The sequence below is a fragment of the Pleurodeles waltl genome, chromosome 12 (assembly GCF_031143425.1).
Source record: "Pleurodeles waltl isolate 20211129_DDA chromosome 12, aPleWal1.hap1.20221129, whole genome shotgun sequence".
NCBI lineage: Eukaryota > Metazoa > Chordata > Amphibia > Caudata > Salamandridae > Pleurodeles > Pleurodeles waltl.
Window position 1 is genome coordinate 20,462,072 of NC_090451.1, and position 20,111 is coordinate 20,482,182.

The window sequence follows — 20,111 nt, forward strand, 5'->3', positions numbered from 1 at the left end:
GGAGCCAACAACTGACTTGTCCCCAGCCCTACCGGCCTGTCTCCTGCTTCAAGGAACATGCAGAAGGAAAGCGATGTGTCCTGCAGGCCCAGCGACCTCAGAAAAAACCTCCAGGGAACTGCCTGCATCACAGAGGATCAAGAACTCCGGTGGACAGCTGCCCTGTCCAAAGAAGAAAAGAATAAACCTCTTCTAAAGGACTCTCACTCCAGAAGCATGAGTCCTAACCACTCTGCACCCGACGCCCACGCCCGAGTCCAGGTGGCCCAAACGACCATAGAGGACCCCCAGGCAACGGCGACCAAGTGCCGACCCTGGTTTGACCTCTCCACCCCTCTACCACGATGCCTGCAGAGGGAATCCAGAGGACCCACCCCTGACCGCGAGTGCCCTGGATGATGATAACCAATGCCAAAGGACCCACTGTACCGCAGCCACCAGGTCTTCGAGAAATCGACACCCGGTGCAGCGACTATCGACAGGCAGCCCTTTTCCCTGTCTGACCGGTGGTGTGCCCAAGACACCTCCCTGGACCTTGCCTGCAGCACCTGAGTGACCCTTAGGGTCGTCCCCTCATAGAGTTTCATTGGAAACCCGATGCCCTGTTTGCACCCTGCACCCGGCCGCCCCTGTGCCACTGAGGGTGTGGGATTGGTGCCTACTTGGGGCCACTCAAGTGCTCCTCTAATCCCCCCTGGTCTGCCCTCCAAGCCGCGGGTACTTACCTGCTGGTAGACCGAATTCAGAGTACCCCCTGTCTCTATAGGAGCCCATGTTAAAATTGCTCAACTTAGACCTCTGCACCCGGCCAGCCCGTGTTGTTGGTTGTGGGTGTTTGGGGTTATCTTGAACCCCCAATGGTGGACCACCTGTAACCCCGAGACTGGAACTGTAAGTCGTGTACTTACCTCTAAAACTGTACTTTATTTTCTTCCCCCAGAAACTGTTCGGAAAATGCACTGTGTCCACTTTTTAAATAGATATTCTCTGTTTTCTTAAAAAGTGTTTTTGACTAAAGGGAAACAAAGTTGCATTGATGTCTATGCTAAGTACTTACCTGCAACAGTATTTACATCTGAACTGAGGCTTGTGGTGCTAGTAATAAAGTAACAAAAATCTTTTTTGTATATAAAATCCTCTTGGTCTGGAGTTAAGTTATTGAGTGTGTGTTTCCTCTACTGGTTGTGTGTGTACAACAAATACTTAAAACTACCCTCTGATAAGCCTTCTGCTCGACCACACTACCACAGAGCATTAGTATTATCACCTCTGTCAAGCCTCTGGGGAACCCCTGGACTCTGTGCACACTATCTCTCATTTTGATATAGTATATACAGAGCCAGCTTCCTACACGAGGCCACTGGAATTATGTGACAGAGAGGAACAAACTATGCGGCAAGAAAAGTCCAGTTAGGCATTTACAAGACCAATAGCCCTAACTCAAGCAAATGCAAGACCTATTGCATTGCAAATGCTTCTTGTTAAAGGGGTTCCCACTAAAGAAAGCCACCTCCTTTCTTATTTGCAGACTTTTGTTTTTTTTTGTTTTTGGAGTCCTTGGCGAGTAGGAGTGTCACCCACTTCGGTAAATCAGACAGTGCTGCGATCATATGACAAATGTGAATGTTTATTTAGAAAGACTTACAAACCTTACATTATAATACAGATTGCATAGCCCAAGCACTTTTATATACACATATGAGAAGAAGGCACATTTCCCTGGTGCTTTGTGGCACTCCTGCTCCTTGTGCCCTCACATCGCTACCACAGAAAATCAGAAACTGAATTAATTAATAAAGAAAACAAAATATTACACACAAAAACTGATGTGCCTACCTTGCTGGGTTGATGAATGCATCAGCGCTCTTTCTGACTACAGTCTCTGACCCAGTGTTACAGAGCAAGCGTCAGTGACCGGGGGGCGGGGGAGAGAAAGAGAGAGAGACAGCAGCAGCAGCTTTCAGAGGTGAGAGGGTGAGAGGCCTGTAGATGTGCAGTTCTGTACTGAATTACTAGGTATGATCAGGGTCGTCTATTCCAGGAGGCATCTTGTTTAGGAGTGGTGTGTGCACCACCTTTCAGAGATGGTACCTACCCCGCCACCAAGGTCTGGAGATGTGTGGTATTGTACCAGCTGGGTGGCTAACAGTGGGGTCGCCTAGGAGGCAGGCTGTGGTGCTGGAAGGGTTATATTTAATGGGGGAGGGGATGAGTGTACTTTTTTCAGAAGCTGAAGTGGCAGAACTTTGAGCTCTGGTGTTCCACAGTTAGGCTGAAGGGATGTGGAGTGAAATGGGGTTACCGTCCATCTGGTGCTGAATATTGAGCTGAGAGTATTTTGGGGATAAAAGTGATTTGAGATAGTGAGCATAGTAGGTAAAGGCTTATGGCGCACAGGTTGGTGAGGCAGATGGTGCTCCGATCCCATACGGTGACGCACTGGGTGCACACGTGTCGCCTGATGCACATTATGAGGTAAGGGTTCCGTCTGGTAGCAGGTGCTAAGGTTGCAGGGATGTGGTTTAGGACAACTGATGTCCTGTGATGAGGTGACATCTGCAGTACCAGGGAGAGAGTGCTGAAGGGTTTAGATGAACTCATCTCTGGGGTTGAACTCTACAGTTGAGAATGTAAACCCCGGTTGATGCGCCTGCTGCTGAGTTTATTCTCTGCGAGATGTCTGCAGCACCACAGCCGTTTGATACTTTGGCAACAGTAGCTTGTTTACCCTGAACTAGAGCCTCTCTGACCCCTCCTCAAGGCTCTGCAGCGAGGGGGCCTGGGGCACAGCTGCAGGCTGGAGGGCTGGAACCAGCAGTAAAAGGGCTCCACACATTCTGTCCTGTGGAGGCCACAGACATAGAAGGCTGATGGGAGGTGAAAAGCTGCTCAGAGATGTGCAGTGAACGTGGTGCCTTGCGCGTAAGCCACCAGTCTTGTCCAGAATCTAAACCTGTGCCGCTGAAAGCAGGAGGAGTGCTTTTGGATGGACTATGATAGAGATTCCAGGTGTGGAAAGAATGCAAGAGAAGATGGGTGAGTGTTAGAAGCACAGGAAACACTTAAGGAACTGCTTGTGTTTCCTCTGTGCAGTGTGCAGACTTTGAATTCATACACATATCACGCAAGCTCACTTTTGTACTTTGAGAAGAGGTGCACTGCAGACAGAGTAAGCTTCTTGTAAAACAATTACTGTGGCAGTGCAAGGTTCCGTAACACACACACACGGGGGCAATCATACGACATACATCCAGTGCAATGTGCTCTGCAGTATTCACTTCCATGGCACACAGAACAGGTAAACACTGGAGGCAGGAGTGGAGGAGTCCTGCAGATAACACATCAGTAGTACTCGGGCACTGCCAGTGCACTGACCCTGTCCGCAGAGGTGGCAAGCAGGACAGCCTGTTTTTTCTCTTGCTTTCCTGATTCCAAACTTCACCCACATACAGGTGCAGCATGGACAGTGCTGGTGCAAGCCTGTGCATCAAAGATCAGGCATAGGCCATAACAGTTCAGATGCCTCTCGCCGAGGCAGAAGAGCAGGCTTTGATTCAGACTTGCATCGTGGCATCCATGGAGTCATAGAATAGCTGCCGCATCATCACTGTTCTTTACCCGCAGCAGCGTTAGAGCTGGCGTACTTTCTCTGTTTCATCCAGATGGTGTACCTGGTCTCGGATCTGCAAGAAGCACCTCCCTGCAGAGCCACTTCTGTCTCTCAGGTACAGTCCCCTTGCCACAGCAGTGCTGGTCATACTTGCAAGAAAAAATCCAGATGCTCCAGCTGAGGGATAAAGTGCTCCTCGTGCAGCGAGTTCAGCAGAAGCATCCCATCATCGCCCAATTGGTCCATTAAGTCCCATTCAAAGAGTTCTTCTGTGCAGGACGCACTTTGATCTTCCAGTGTCAATGTTTTTCTCAGGAAGTCATATCGCTGACGGAAATTTGCTACATTTACAGGTAGAGATGCACTGACTTGTCCGCCCAGCAGACAACAAGGATCAGAAGATTGTCACAAGGGGTTTTATGCCGTAGGGATTAACTTGAGGCCTTTGAAGCGATGCTTCTGAATCATGTTGGTTATCCAAAAGAAACGCTTCCCTTCAGTGGGGTGGTGCATGGGCAGAAGTGAGACCCTGATAATACCTAGAAGCTGGCTAGACTAACTGACTACCTGCCTACAGCTGAGCCCATGGCCACTGTTCTATTCCGAGGCAGTCAGAAGCTTGCAATTGGGTGCCTTGTGGTCTCCCCAGAGGACATTATTTGACTGGTTTGTGTTGTATTCTGCGAGTCATCTTCCTGGAGCCCTCTCTGGCCCCACTCCTGAGTGTCTCAGTTTGCAGACGGGGTTGTCTCGTCCTCTATTTTGCTCAGGTGCCGAGTGCTCGAGATGTCTGGATCTGAGTGACCTATGCTGCAGGGCCGGCTCAGCTGTCCCTCACTGCTGTCGTCTCCATACAAAGCATCGTCTGTACTTGTTTCACTCTCCTGTTTCATCAGCTGCCTCCTCTGTACCTGAGTGGATGTAGCTCCCTCGACTTGAGGCGGTCCTCCAGAGATACCGTCGTCTTCCAGCTCGGAGTCTGAGTCCGCCGACTGCTCCCCAGATTCAGTGGAGCCCAATGAATGCTCTGGAGAAAAGAGAATAGTGTTGAATGCCCAATAAAGCCCAGCCCTAAGGAGCTTTGTGCTTCAGACCAACCTCACCTACCTCTGAATGTCTCCCGGTGGTAATCTGTGTCCAGTTTCTCCTCCTCCGGGGTCCCTTGCAGCGGGGTGCCTCCACTGCTCAGCCCGTCTGCTCCCGGTATTGGCGTAGCCTCCTGGAAGAATGCATCAAACTGAGTTAGCCCTTGTCACACGTCCACCTGGTCCAATCGAGATACAAGTCTATTTTTTTTTATTTTTATCTCTAAAAGGCATGGGCAACCTTTTCTTATCTATTTCTAAGCGGCGGCTGTCTTCCCTTTTTCTTTTATGCTTAGCATTTTTCTATTTAAGTCCAGTTTCCCTTGATGAAGATGGGATCATGTTTTTTGATTAATTAATTTTTAATCAAAGGCACATCTTTGCTTCTCCTGTTAAGGTCTTTCCCTGGAGGGCAGTTTTTATTTTATTTTCTCTATAAGCACAGTTTTTCTTTCCTAATTAAGCCCCTGCATGCTGAGCTTGGTGGGGGCTTGGCTAATGCGCAGTCCTTTGCTGTGACCCTCTCAGTGTGAGACGTGGGGGTTGCGTTTTCTTTCGACTGTGACTTGTGTAAACTCAGGCCAGGGGGTGATCAGTTTGGTTATCACTTCCGCTGTACAAGCCTAGGGAAATCGACTGTAAATTTATAAGGGCTGTGTCCATGCAACATTTTACAGCTAACCATCAGCTTTGTAATGTGACTCAGTTAAACATCCCTGTGCATGGCCTGACTTCTCTGGAGAGAGATGCATTTAAAGCTGTGTGTGGCCAGTGACCAGAAATTACCGGTCCAAACGGTTAAACCTGTGGGTCGACTTGATGCCCCTTGTCTTGCCAATGGCCCCCTCCCCCACTCGAAAACCGTGATGATAACCTGTATGTTCAGAGGCACATGCCCTCCAGAAGGACTTTGCATTAGGTGACCTTTAAACCTCCCATCCATCTCTTGCAGCATCTTTATCTTTTGTGCGCCCCTTTGACGCTCTGCCCTCTTTTGGAATCGGCTCTCCTCTTGAATGTGAAGAGTTGGTTTAGTAGTTTTACAACCAAACTGACTCACATGTGAATTGTCCCACCTCTTACCACTGTTAGAAAAAACAAAACTATGCCAGAAGACAGATGCATCCTAGCAAACCTAGAGGACCTGCAAATGTTGCTGAGAGCACATGAAATCCCTCTGCTCTTTCCCACTTCACCCTGTGGAGAACATATCTGTAGCTCCCCATGTTGAGTATTTGGAGCTCTGTCTTGATTCAAGAAGGTACATTTTAACCATAGCTGCTCCCACTGGACATTGGGTTCAATGTGGGCTATTTACAATTTCCTGTTTCTAAGCCACCACAACCTACTAGACTTCGAAGAAAACACGTTCAGTATTCTGATCTCAACAGTGAATGGCAGAAGAGCGCACCACATGTGAATCTACCACACTACCTGCTGCAAAGAATGTGTTACAGCTAAGTAACATATCCCTTCCAAATGCTGCTAGGCTCTGTACTTAGAAGGAACACGAAGGGTATCCTCTTGCATCAACATCAGCAATGGAAACTGCACCCCGCCTTGCACATCGTCTAGTAACCTCTGATCGTCCCAAGACCCAAAATAAATTCCTAGCAGTATTCTCTTAACATGCTAGTGGTGATCTGCACAAAATCTTTACAAATAAGTTGCTTTGTTCCCCAGTATCTTTAGCCCTGTTTAAACCAACCAAGTAAGCTCCACCCTCGACTAGTAGGGCAACTCTGATGCCTTCCACTCCTGTGTTTACCTATTTTCTCCCCATGTGCTGGAGTCTCTGAGCATTGGTCTATTTGACTCTTTGTCTACTGTGCCTACCTTCTCGAAGAACACTGGATAGAAGATGATGAGGGCTTCCACGATGCGTGCTTGGTGAGGGTAGTCCACCAGCGAGGACAGTGAGATGGTGGCCTGCGTGGGTCTGGGGCGCATTAATGTCGGACCGAAGACGATTCCCAGGTTGCTTGCGGTCATTTTGTTGTCGTGTTCCAGTTGTGCAATTCTAGTTGGTAAAAATAGATGTAAGACTTTGGTTAATACATTGTTCAGTTGAAAGGTCTTCTGTGAACTCTGGGCTTATGTGGAATATACCTTAAATGTGAAAGTATTAGCAGTGTCTGAATTGGAGAAGTGCCTGTCTCAACATTGATTTCTATATCCTAGTCTGCTATGCCCCCTGAATGCCGCCTTAACATTCACTTTGAAGCTGACGGCTCCTGTTTTTGGTACCTTGCTTGACTGTTCTCAGTGCAACCCAACTGCGGAGAATCTGTGAGCAGCTCTGGCCGGACAAACGGGACGCAGTATCTGCTGAACTTGCTGCCCTTTAAACTTCTGTCTGCTGCACCGTGCAGCAGTACTGCTGACTACCCTCTCTTCCTGGGGGCTTCTTTCTTCTGCCAGACCTGCCTCCCCCTAAGACTGAGCCTCTTTTACCAGCAGGTCATCACTATGGTTGTGTTCTCCATGCGGCCGTGTTTTGTGTGCATCTCCAGTATAAAAGTAATTACTGCAGTTCAGGACTTCCACCCAGTCCTTTATTTCCAAGCCTAACCCAAATCCCTTTCTTGCTGCACTCAGGAGTGCCTCCTAAATACTTAATCTGCATGCTCCAACATGCTTCTTCCCCTCTCCATCCTTGCAGTTTCTTCTTAAGTATGCTTTTGCAGCATTAATCTATACTAGATTAACTTAACTCTAGCAGACACTAACATGATGCTCAGCAGAGCCCTGCCTTGTATGGTTTTCAGATCCCAATTTGTTCTCAAAAATAAAACTTTTGTGTGTGTCTGAAACTAGATTCTCTTGTGAATAAGGCAATAATCATAGATTAACTTTTTCACTTCACATTCTTTCCAGTGTTTTTTTTCTGCACTGTCAGGACCTGCTGCAGAATATTTCTAAGATGGATGGGGCTAATGTCTTTGGGAAGTGGATCTTCTCTTTCACTAGTTTGGCACTGCGGTCATTGAACACCACCTGCTTCTTGGGCAGTTATTCCTGTGCCTTGTGGGATTCAGTTGTGCTGCTTCTGCCCAAGTTGCGTGAAGAGCGTCGACCCATCTTGAACCAGACATTGGTTGATGTCTGGGACACAGAAAAGTTCACCATTTGTTGTGGGCTGGGCACCACTGATTCACTAGGCAGGGCCATGTCCTCTATGGTGGAACTCTGTTCGTACACCTGGGTTTTCAGGAGCTGTCCAATCATCTCTAATCGACATACCCTTTGACTGCTCCTGCCTGTTCTGTGACAAAGATGACATGACGCTTGAGCACGTCCAGAAAAGCTGAGGCGCCGCCAGATCCCAGGGCCTTTTCATTGGCTCCCAGCATCAGTCCTTTTGCCTCTTCCTTGGCTACGGTCGGGACTTTCATGAGCGTTTGCAATATCAGCCTTATCCCACAGCCCAGCAAGCTTCCCAGTTCTTTCGTGGCTGGGGATGTGGATCCTGTAGGAAAGTACCCTCTTTCTTGGCATGGTTACCCCTTTTTCTCCCTGATGTCAGTGTGTCTGACTATGTTCACTGGGATCCTGCTATCAAGGACCTCAGTGATTATGCTCTCTCTCTCTCCCAAAGTCTGTATTTTATCCTACATTTGGCTTACTGGTGCCCACACGTAAGTCCCTAGTATGTGGTACCTAGGTACTCAGGGCATTGAGGTTCCAGGGGATCCCTATGGGCTGCAGCAGTTATTCTGTCACCCATAGGGAGCCCATGCAAAGGGGTCTGCAGGCCTGCCACTGCAGCCTGCGTGAAGGGTGCATGCACCCTTTCATTACCAGGTCACTGCACCAGGTCACTGTAAGTCACCCCAGAGGCCAGGATGCAAGTACCTGTGTGTGAGGGCACCCCCACAATAGCAGAGGTGCCCCCACGAACTCCAGCTCCATTTTCCTGGACTTTTGAGTGCAGGGACGCCATTTTATGCGTGTACTGGACATAGGACACTACCCGTGTCCAGCTACATAATGCTAACTCCGAACCTAGGCATGTTTGGTATCAAACATGTCGGAATCATACCCCAATACTGTTACAAGTATTGGAAGTATGATCCCATGCACTCTGGGGGCTCCTCAGAGGACCACCAGCATTGCTAACACCAGTCTTACAGGGTTTTCCAGGCAGCCCAAGCTATTGCCACCCCTCAGACAGGTTTCTGCCTTCCTGCTGCTTGATCTGATCATGCCCAGGAAGGCAGAAGAACAAAGGATTTCCTTTGCGAGAGGGAGGTAACACCCTCTACCTTTGGAAATAGGTGTGACTGGCTTGGGAGGGGTAGCCTCCCTAAGCCACTGGTTTTGCTTTGAAGGGAACATTTGGTGCCCTCCGTGCATAAACCTGTCCTCACCGGTTCAGGGACCCCCAGTCCCTTCTCTGGCGCAAAACTGGACAGTGTAAAGGGGAGTGACCACTCCTCTGTCCATCACCACCCCAGGGGTGGTACCTCCAGAGGGTCCCTGGGTTCTGCCATCTTGATTCCATGGTGGGGAGAGAACTCTGGGAGCATCTGAGTGGCCAGGCCAGGCAGGTGACATCAGAGCCCCCCCTGATAGGTGCTTACCTGGTTAGGTGACCAGTCTCCCTTTCAGGGCTATTTAGGGTCTTCCTCTGGGGTGGGTCCTCAGATTTGGCTTGCAAGATTCCAGCAGGACTCCTCTGCAACCTCCACTTCGACTTCTGGCCACTGGAACTGTGACTGGATCAGGAACCGACAAATCTGCATATGTACGAGAAAGACTCTTCTGCAACATTGTTTCCAAGACTCCTGCCAGCTCTGCAACATTTCTCCGGCCATGCATCTTCAGAAGACAGCAACTCTTCAGCCTGCACAGGAATAAAGAAGGAATCTCCCTTGGAGTGAAGGAGTCACTCCCCTGCATCAGCAGGCACCTACTGCAATGACGACTGGTTGCATGGATCCCCTCTCCTGCAGAGCTGCATGGATCCTGCATCACGGATGGTGGTCTGGAGTGGTCCCCTTGGTTCTCTCTACCAGCTGTCCAACTTGGGGGGAGGTAAGCCTTTGCCTTCCCACGCAGGACAGTACTCCGATGCACTGCATCTCTTGCAACTGCCAAGGCTTGTTTGCATCTCCTCCAAGGGGTCTTCAGGCAATGTGCAGCTCCAGCTCCCAGCACTCCTTTGTGTGAAGCAGAGCCCTCTGCGTGATTCTCCTGCAGCGTGGGATCTCCTTTTGTAGTGCTGTGTGGGCTTCTTCCTGTGCCTTCTGGGTCCTCGTCCTGTAGGTACTGCCTGGGCTTCTGTGGGCTCTCTTGATCACGGAGGGCCCCCTGTGACTCTCCCTCCTAGGTTTAGTCCTCCTGCACCTTGCTGGTCCCCGGCACCTCCACTTTCCTTCAACCGCGAAGATTGCCTTTGCCAAGGCGTGTTGGAGGAATCCAGACACGCAACCCAGTCTGCAATCTTTTACTCGGCATGGAACATCACCTGCATCCTCCAAGAACTCAACTCTGTCCTCAGGGGTGCAGTGCTGACCGTCCCGTGTTCACCGGTAACCAACTCATGCATTTTCAGTGTGGTGGGGAGGGGCTCCTACCCCCACTGGACTCAGTTGTGCCTTCTGGATTTGGTCCCCTCTCTTCACAGGTCTTCCTTCACAGGAATCCACCCCTGGGTCTTGCAGTCTCTTCTGGGTCTTGAATTTCTTCTCTTTTCTTCTTTGTGGGTAGTTTGGGGAAACTCCACTGGTTTACTCCTTCCTTCCCGGTCGCTGTAGGGGTTCTGTAGTTCTTACCTCTGTGGTTTCCTGGTACCCTTCCCCCCACCTTCCCTCCACACATTCCACTTACCTGGGTGGGAGTCCCATATTCACATTCCATTTTTTTAGTACATGGTTTGGCCTCCCCCTGGGGTCACTATTCACTATTGTGATTTGCACTGTTTTCTATGCCTAGCTAATTGCTAGTGGATATATATATATAGTGTGTTCACTTGCCTGCTAAGGTAGTATTGCCTCTACTGTATTTTTGGTATTGTGTTACCATAATAAAGTACCTTCATTTTTGTACAACTGGGTGTTTTCTTTCATGTGTGTAAGTGCTGTGTGACTACAGTGGTATTGCATGAGCTTTGAATGTCTCCTATATAAGCCTTGCTGCTCATCCACAGCTACCTCTAGAGAGCCTGGCTTCTAGACACTGCATACACTTGACTAAGAGAGGATACCTGGACCTGGTGTAAGTACCATAGGTACCCACCACACACCAGGCCAGCTTCCTACAGATCCCATAAAGGACATGGGGCCCACTCCCAACGTACTGTCCAGTCCCCCAGTCCCTCTGGCTACCATAGTCTACAAACCTCTTTAGTAGACCCTCAACACAGCACTCCCAACTTGTTGGCGGCAGGATGAGGCATCACCTGCTCCAATGGCAAGCCATAACCTCCAACAAGCAGGTGCTTCAAATTGTACAGAGCGGTTATTCCCTTCCATTCCTTGAAGCACCACCACCTTTGCCACCATTCCCGGAACGGCTGCCAAAGGACCATCTCTCCTTGCTCCAAATGGAAGTGCAGGCTCTGCTGGCCAAAGGAGCTATTGAGAAGGTGCCAGTATCAGAAGCAGGGAGTGGTTGTTATTACCGCTACTTTCTGGTACTAAAAAGGACATAGGCCTGTGCCCTATACTAGATCTCTGCCCTCTCATCACCTTTCCAGGGGAAGAGAAGTTCAAAATGCTCACCTTAGCTCAGGTTCTGTATACCCTGGTCCCCGGAGACTGGATGGTAGCATTGGACCTTCAGGATGCATATTTCCACATTCTCATCCTGCAGGCCCACGGGTGTTGTGTGCAGCTCATGGTAAACCACAAGCATTGCCACTCAGTGTGCTCCCCTTTGGATTAACAGTGACCCTCAAGGGTTCAAGAGTGTGATGAGGGTGGTTGCAGCATATCTGTGGAGGTCAGGGGTCCCAGTCTTCCCATACATCAGTAACTGGCTGTTGAAGGTGTGCTCAACCCAGACTGTTGTCACCCACCTGAAGGCCCCACTTGACTTTATGCATTCACCGGGTTCACTACCAACCTGACTATTTCTCAGATGCTCCCTTTCTTTGGAGCCATGCTTGACACGGTGCAGTTTCACACCTATACTCCAGAGCGGAGAGTCTAGGACATCTGGGCTGTGATCCCAATGTTTCAATCTCAGTTCTGGATTTCACTAAGACTGACTCTGAGATTCCTGGGTCTGATGGCCTCATGCATCCTGTTAGTGAAGTTCACTCAATAATATATGCGGGCTCTGCAGGGGGATATGAAGTCCCATTGGGCACAACACCAGGGGAATATCTCTGATCTAATACAGTTTTTGATGGAGAATGCAAAAAATCTGCAATGCAATTGGGTCAGCGGCAGACCAGTCTCCCTTCCTCACCCGAAGCTGACAGTGGTGAAAGATGCATCACTACGGCTCTGGGGCAGCTATCTGGGAGAGGTGGAGTGGAAAGTGTCCAGCAGAATTTCAGCTCCACATTAACCTTCTGGAGTTGTTAGCTAGTCGCTTGACATAGAAAGCTTTCCACCCATCCATCAAGGGATGACTGGTTCAGGTGCTCGCACATAACACTACTACCTTATGATATTGCAACAAACAGGGAGGACTGGGGTCGTGGATCATGTGCCAAGAGGTTCTGGGTCTTTGGACATGGCTGGAGCACCAGGACATCTTCCTGGTTGTACAGCATCTGGAGGGATCTCGGAACGTCAGGGCAGACAAACTCAGCCGCAGATGCCTTGCGGCTCAATAATTGTGTCTGCACTCGGGGTGGCATAAGATCTTTTCCAAGCATGGGGAGAACATTGGTGAGATCTATTCACCACTGCCTAGAACACGCAATATCAGCTCTTCTGTGGGTTTGAGTTTCCAAAGCAGCCCTCACTCTGAGGCTCGTTCCGCTTAGACTGGAACCCGGAGCACCTGTACACCTTTCCGATGATACCTCTCCTGCCCCAGGTTTTCTAGAAAATCAGGGCATGTGTCCTCCAATAAGGATGCCCCTTCGGGAGGAACTCCTGTTGTTGCAACAGGGCGCAGTTCCGCACACAAACCTGTGCACGCTCCACCTTCCTGCGTGAAGATTGAGCGGCAACAGTTGAATGCTCTTGACCTTCCTCTCAAGATTTGTGATGGCATTTTGGCAGCAAGGCATCCCTCAACAAAAGCTGTATATGCCTACCGAAGGGACAAATTTGTGGCTTGGTGGACTGTAATGTTGATTCTCTTTCTGCCTCCTTGTCGAACAAGTCACTCACCTTTGATAAAGCGACTCCATCTAGCCACAGATTCCTTACCTTAGAATTATTGCCAGGTGTCAGACTGGATCCAGAAATTGTTTGTGAGCAGTACCCCTGCGTGCCAGTAGGGGGCGTCATTTGGCTGTGGGCCAACCTCTGGCTGCCTGACCGACGAGGTCTGTGTGTGCCATGCTCTCGGTCACGCAGAGGCTGGGAAGCTTATGGGCCAGCACGGAGTTCACCTTGTTTCTGACAAGACAGGAGCCATTAAAGGGCTTGTTCATAAGCAAAGCTTGGACATCCATTTAAAAGCCAGTTGTCCTCAGCCAAGCATTGCGCCTACAAAGAAACCGCTCTGCCTAGCGAGTCAGTCGTGTCCAGCCCCCCACATCTAATTGTGAACTTAGCTGCATATCTCCCATCAGCCATAGCTTGAGAGAGTATGGCCCGGCCCTCCACCAGGACCATAGGCAGCACCTACGTGACAAAATCCCACAAGGAATGGGAGAAATACCAGGCTGGTGGAACAAAACATTTTCTTCCCTAAGATGTCCAGGCTGACAAGTGAAGAGGTAGGGAATGCACCAGAATGTACACAGTAAGTGGAGGCTTGGACGGCCAAGCTCTCTGGGGTGGGGTGTTGAGTTAGGAAGCTGGGGTCCTCTGGGGCAGGGCGACAGCAGACAGCACTTGTCCTGTTCACAGGAGCCACTGTGCAGGGCTTGGACCAGGCCCCAAGCAGGACATCTGTGAGGGCTTCATAAAATGGGAGAAGCGATTTTGAAGGGGTAACTCTCGGCTGAAGCACCTCCATCAAGATGTTAGTCTTGACAACCACCGAGGGCAGCTGAAAGTCCTGGTCCATGGCCACCCTCCTCAGTACCATAGCAAGTGTGGCACCCTCCTCTGTAGCAATGGTAGGAGGAGAAACCAAGCCTGGATTGGGACAGGTGTACAGTCCACTGGCATCTGCCAGTTTCTCACACCAGTCTATGTCAGGGTCTAGTGGCTGGTATTCCTCTAGGTCCAGTAGCCGTTCGCAATCTTCCCAAAGTCCTAGACAATAGGAATAGGGACCAGGCTCTGGCCTGGAGGAAACAGCTGTAGTCTGCGCCTAACAATGCCTATCTGGCTCAGTGTCGGGGGTAAGAATTGAGGTGTGCCGGTGGCACCGGGAGTGTTGACATTGGGACTGGCGTCAGGGAAGCTCAAGATGGTACGACAGGTACTGGTCTGGATCCATCAGTGGATCCAAGGCGCCTGACGGGGGCTGAGGGATGTCCCACAGCAAGAAACCAGTAGGGGCTCCTCCCAAAGCTGTGGGGCCCACACACACACCAGCCGGGATGGTCCACCTAAATAGAAGGTGCAGGGCCTCATAAAATTTGCTGAGGCGAGGGGGGTCGCTCTGGCTCCCAGAAACTCGGGGAGGCCCAGAGCCGGCCCAGGCGCAGGTTCAACCCCTGAGCCAGGCCTGGAATAACAATGCTCTCTCGTTGGATGACTTTGATGTACAGGCTGAAGTTGAAGACTTTTTCAATGTATTACTCTTTTTCTTTTTGTGGGATTTACCCAGAAGGCTTCGACTGCAACGAAGATCAATGGCTCTGTGACCGATCCTGGGGCCTTCCTTTTCGATCGAGAATCTTGCGGTGTTGCGCGACGAGCCGCAAAGAGCTTGAGGGATCGTTCCCTCAAGGCTTTGGGGTGTATGGTGCAGAGGTCGACACCACAGGCAGACGATGTGGGTCCGTCACCAACATCTGTCAGTGACAGGTGCAGCAGGGCTGGAAACCAGCCTTTCTAATGGATGTCCCTGCCACACTAGGAGAAAGGTCTAAAAAAACTTTGATAAAGGTAAAAAAAAAAGGTCAGTCAAAAAATGACTGTCAGTAGTTCTATCCGGACCTTTGCTTACTGGTGCGGAAAGGAAACAAACATCAACGCGCTGGGGTGGCGCCTATATGGGACCCGTGCACGTTACTTCCGGTGCTGACGATGCCACGCGGAGCCAAAAAACATCACCTACAGATGCACAGTGTACTGCTCACGAAAAATTTCTAGATCCAGTCTGATACCTGGGGATAATTCTAAGGTAAGGAATCTGCAACTAGAAGTCTTTATCAGATAGAGGTGCTGTTTGTGCTGTCATTGGCTCGGAAAGGCCTTCCCTCGGGCACTGTTAAATGTTACCTTTTTGCAATTTCAGCTTTCTTGCGGTTACCGGATCAGCCCTTACTGTTCAAGTCACCTGTTGTCACACATTTCCTTAAAGGATTGCAACCTCTTTTGTTATGCTCCTGTGTGACCTCAGTCTAGTTCTGACGTTCCTCATGTGATCCCTGTTCAAGCTCATGCACAGCTGTCCTCTACAACTACTGATCATTAAGACAGTTTTCCTGGTGGCCATTATATCAGTCAGGAGGGTCAGTGAGCTTCAGGCTCTTTGGGTTGTACCTCCATTTACCAGCTTCTACCCGGACAAACTGGTCCTTCAGGTTCGTGCTTACTTTCTGCCAAAAGTGGTGACTTCCACCAACGTCTGCCAAAGCATCATGCTACCGACATTTTTTTTCTCTGCCTTTTCCTTCTAAGAAAGAGGAGAGACTCCATTGTTTGGAGCCAAAGGGAGTTCTCTCTTTTTACATCCATCATAACAAAGACCACCGGGTGGACAATCAGCTTTTCACTGGGTTCGCTGGAGCAAAAAAAGGCAAGATGGTGCAGAAAAAGACCATCTCTTGATGGGTTGTACTCTGCTGCGCATTAGATAAAAAGCATCCTCCTGAGGGCTTGCGGGCCCATTTCACCAGGGCCAAGGCTACTACAACTGTGTTAGCATGCGGGGGGTACCTGTCCTTGACATCTGCCAAGCTACCACATGGGTGACACCCCACACGTTCACAAACAATCACTACTTGGACGATCAAGCCTATTGACACAGGCATTGTGCTCATTTGGTTCCCTAGGACTTCCTGCTTTGAACCTGCTTCCAGACAGAAAATTAGTTACCTGTAACTTTAGTTCTCCAGCATTGGAATCTTTCATAGATTCACATGCTTGAATTATTCCCCGTCGTCGAAATGGGAGCCCCCGGTATATTTAACCAAGTAGTATTAACATAAGTTTAAACCTAAAGGCCCTTAGGCCTCTCAGTCTAACACTCTATCAGATTCATTTTAAGAAAAAGGACCAAGCTTCAGAGTCCACCAATCAGGCGACACCACCCTTTAGAACCTTCCTGAGAGAAGCTCCAGCATGTAAGATTTTCTAAGCACAAGTGCGTATAACATGACAAAGAAAAAGAGAGGTAAAGGTGAGCTTCTCCGGGGAGGCGGGCGGGTCGCATGTGAATCTATGATAGATTCCAATACTGGAGAACTAAAGTTACAGGTAAGTAATTAATTTTCTTACTCCAGTATTGGAACTTTCAGATTCACATGCTTGAATCAGAGTAGTAAGCAGTACAAATGCACTTTGTATTACACATCGAGTTTGGTCCATACATACATTAAATGCATGTTAACATACGATACATAGAAAAAAATTCTAAACTTTAGAGGCACCCAGCAATAAGGATTTAGCATGCATCTCAGACGTCTTTGACATAGATAATGTGCATACCTGACCTCAGGAGGGTGGGATGAAAGATGTAGCTAACCGTCACTGGTTAAGATTCCTGAGGACTGCTTGACCCACCGCTACCTCCCCTTGAGATAATGCTTCCAAGCAGTAATGTCTGGTAAACGTATGGCAGCTTTTCCACGTTGGTGCTCTACAAATGTCTGGAAGTGTTACACCTGCAAACAGCGTTGCTGAAGAGGAAACTGCCAGCGTTGAGTGCCCACGGACAGATGTTTGCAGTGGCTTGCCCGCCACCTGATGGCAAAATTGAATTGCTGAGGGGATCCATCTAGCAATGCTCTGTTTAGAGAGCGGTTGACCCTGTCTGGGTGTGCTGAAAGCCACAAATAGTTGGTTGGTTTTCCAAAATGGTCTAGTTCTGCCTAAATAGAATTTAATACATATTTTAATAATGTCCAAAGAGTGTAATGCTCTCTCCGCTGGAATTGTAGGATTTGGAAAGAATGTTCTGAAAACTAAGGGCTCATTCAAATGAAAATTCGAAGGGACCTTTGGAATGAAATGTGGATTAGTGCGCAAGGTTAGTCTATCCTTTTTAATCTGTAAAAACGCTCCTGTATGGAAAGTGCTTGTATCTCACTGACTCGCCTGGTTGATGTCAGGGCGACAAGTAGGGTGACTTTCCAGGAGGGGAATTTTGTAGAAGCTCTATGGATTGGCTCAAACAGCTGTTTCATAAATTGCGCGAGAACAATATTTAAATTCCAAGAGGGAGGAGGCCTGAATGGTGAAAACACACTGAAAAGCCCTTTCAGAAATCGTTTAATCAACCTAGAGGACCATAACGAAGTCAGAGCGTCTATAAGACACAATCGCTGCCAGGTGAACTTTTATAGAGGAATGCGCAAGGCCTGAGTGCGCTAAATGTAGCAAATAAGGTAATATCTGTTCCGGAGATGAGGAAAGAGGATCAATATACTGCTGATGACACCACACAAAAACCCTTTTCCACTTACATGAGTAAGTCTTGTTGGTGCTAGCTGCTCTGGCCTTGGACAGAATGTCCCTTCACTCTTGCAGAATGTCTAGATGTGCAAACTCACAGTGCTCAGGAGCCATGCTGATAATCGCATTAATTGTGGATCCGGATGCACGATTTGTTTGTTGCTCATTGTTAGATGCAGAGATATTCTTAGTGGGATGTGAGGCTTTACTGACAGGAGAAGAAGCTCTGCAAACCAATGTTGGCGAGGCCAGTACGGGGCTATTAATATTGGTATGCACGGTTCGCTCTTCATCTTCGTTAGGACTCTTGGGACCAAGGGAATTGGAGGAAAAGAATATGCAAAGATTCCTGACCAAGCTATGGAAAACGCATTCCCCCATGATCCCTTCTGGTGATGCCAGCTTACGAAGTATCAGCATTTGGTGTTCGACCGGCTGGCAAAGAGGTCGCGTTTGGGTGCTCCCCACAGAGAAAAAATTTGGTTGACCGTGGACTGGTCCAGTTTCAATTCGTGACAAATTGATTTTTGCCTGCTGAGCGAGTCTGCTGTCCTGTTCTGTATGCCTGGAAGGTGCACTGCTGTGAGTAGGATGCCATCCTGAACCGCCCAGTTCCAGATCTCCTGAGCTTCCCTGGAGAGAGGAAGAGATCTTGTGCCTCCCTGTTTGTTGAGGTAATGCATCGTAGTGGTGCTGTCTGTTCTTATTACCACTTCTGAACCGGCAATCTTTGGGAGAAAAGCCTGTAAGGCTAGACGGACTGCTTTGAGTTCTAGCAGATTGATGTGCACTGTTTGCAACTCCAGTGGCCACTTGCCACTTATTTGTAGGTCTTGTAAAACCACTTCCCAACCCTCCAGAGAAGCATCTGTGGTGATTGTCCATAGTGCTGGACGATGAAGAAAAGATAGATCGCTAGAAAGGTGATGTTTCTGAGACCACCACACCAGAGCTTTGGTGATTGCTGAGTAACTTTTATCTGATCTTCGAAGCTTCCTGAAACCTGGAGCCATTGTGGATTGATCTGCTCCTGCAGGGGATGCATTTTGAGTCAGCAGAGAGGAACTAGAGGTATTCATGAGGACATCATCTCCAATAAGGACTTGAAGAGGCGTACTGAAATGTATTCTTTTCTTTGTATTGATTTTGCTAGAGATATCAGTTTCTGTTATCTTTACACAGTGGGGCAGGCCATGGTGGATTGAGTGTCCAGTTTTGCCCCTAAAAAAGTGATTGTGCATGATGGTTGAGGTTTGGAATTTTCCCAGTTGATAGTGAGGCCTAGGCTGCTGAGCAAGGCAACACACTTTCTTGTTGACCTGCATGCTTGCACATAGTTGTCTGCTTTTACCAGCCAGTCATCCAAGTATGGGAATACTTGGTGTTTTCTCCTCCTGAGAAAGGCTGCAATAGGAGCTAGGCACTAGAATATTCTGGGAGCTGACCTTAGGCCAAATGGAAGGACTCGAAATTGAAAATGGCTTCCGGCTAAAATGAATCTCAGGTATTGTCTGTGGGCTGGGTGAATGGGGATGTGGAAATACGTATCCTTTTGGTCTAGGGTAGACAAAGTCTCCCTGGTTCAACCGCAGAAGGATGTCCTGCGGGGTGATCATGCGGAAAGACTGTTTTCTCACGTAGGTGTTTAATTCTCAGAGAACGAGGCTTGGTCTCCAGTCCTTCTACTTTTTGCGAATGAGAAAGAATCTGGAGTAAAAACCTTTTCTACGCTGTGATGGAGGCACTCTTTCTATTGCTCCCTTGAGGAGCATTTTGTTGATCTCTCCCTTGAGTTGTTCTCGATACTTCAGTGAAGTTCTGTGAGGAGGATTGGGAGGAGGCCGTTGGACAAACTATAGTGTGTGTCCACACTTTATCAGCTGTAAGACCCAATTGTCCGATGTTATGGTTTGCCATTGCTGGAAAAACAAAGATATCTTTCCGCCTAGAAATAGGGAAGGATGGTTGGGGGTAGCCCGTAGCCTTCGATACATCATGCTCTGCGAGACTAGTCTTTAGCTGGACGAGCTGAGCATCCCCTGGAAGCAGATCTGTTGTACGCCGCTTGTGGCGGCTGTCTTTGGGTTTTATTTTGACGAAATTGCTGAGAGGAGGAAGGATATGATTAATATCTGAATTGCTGGTAGCCTCCCCCATATGAAGGCATTCCACGCCCTCTCATGCCTCGAAAGGAAGGTCTGCGAAACTAGAGTGTCCCCAAAGATCTTGCCAGGTCTGTGTCAGATTTAATCGACTGCAACGCCTCGTCAATGTTTGCCAAACAATGCTTGGCCATAAAAGGGAAGATCTAGGATCCTATTCTGCACTTACGGATGGAACGATGTGCCCTTTTAACCAACCTTGCCTCCGAAGAACGGCCGAACCTGCAAGCTGATGAAACGCAGTAGTGGCTATATCCATTGCCCAATCTATTATTTCCGCTGATGGTTGTTCGCTCTCATGCAATATCTTTTAAGCTTCCGACTTGATGTCCTCTGGCAACTTATCGAAATATGAAGTGATGTCTGCCCATATTTGTCTATCATATCT

The 20,111-nt window shown here is 48.8% G+C and overlaps 1 protein-coding gene across 8 annotated transcripts in view; it reads right to left on the reverse strand.

The window, feature by feature from the left end:
• Positions 1-1,606: 1,606 nt before the first annotated feature.
• Positions 1,607-20,111, reverse strand: part of ARHGAP45 (Rho GTPase activating protein 45) — a 381,773-nt gene continuing 363,268 nt past the window's right edge. For 4 of the 8 annotated variants that reach the window (XM_069216458.1, XM_069216455.1, XM_069216456.1 and 1 more), the window contains 3 exons: positions 6,532-6,715; positions 4,718-4,829; positions 4,209-4,637 (listed from right to left, as the gene is read on the reverse strand). In XM_069216458.1, the coding sequence (XP_069072559.1) occupies positions 4,339-4,637; positions 4,718-4,829; positions 6,532-6,715 (595 nt within the window). In that variant the 3' untranslated portion in view covers positions 4,209-4,338. Of the gene's footprint in view, positions 4,638-4,717; positions 4,830-6,531; positions 6,716-20,111 lie in introns of all 8 variants that reach the window. The other 4 variants (XM_069216459.1, XM_069216457.1, XM_069216454.1 and 1 more) reach the window with 2 other exon arrangements.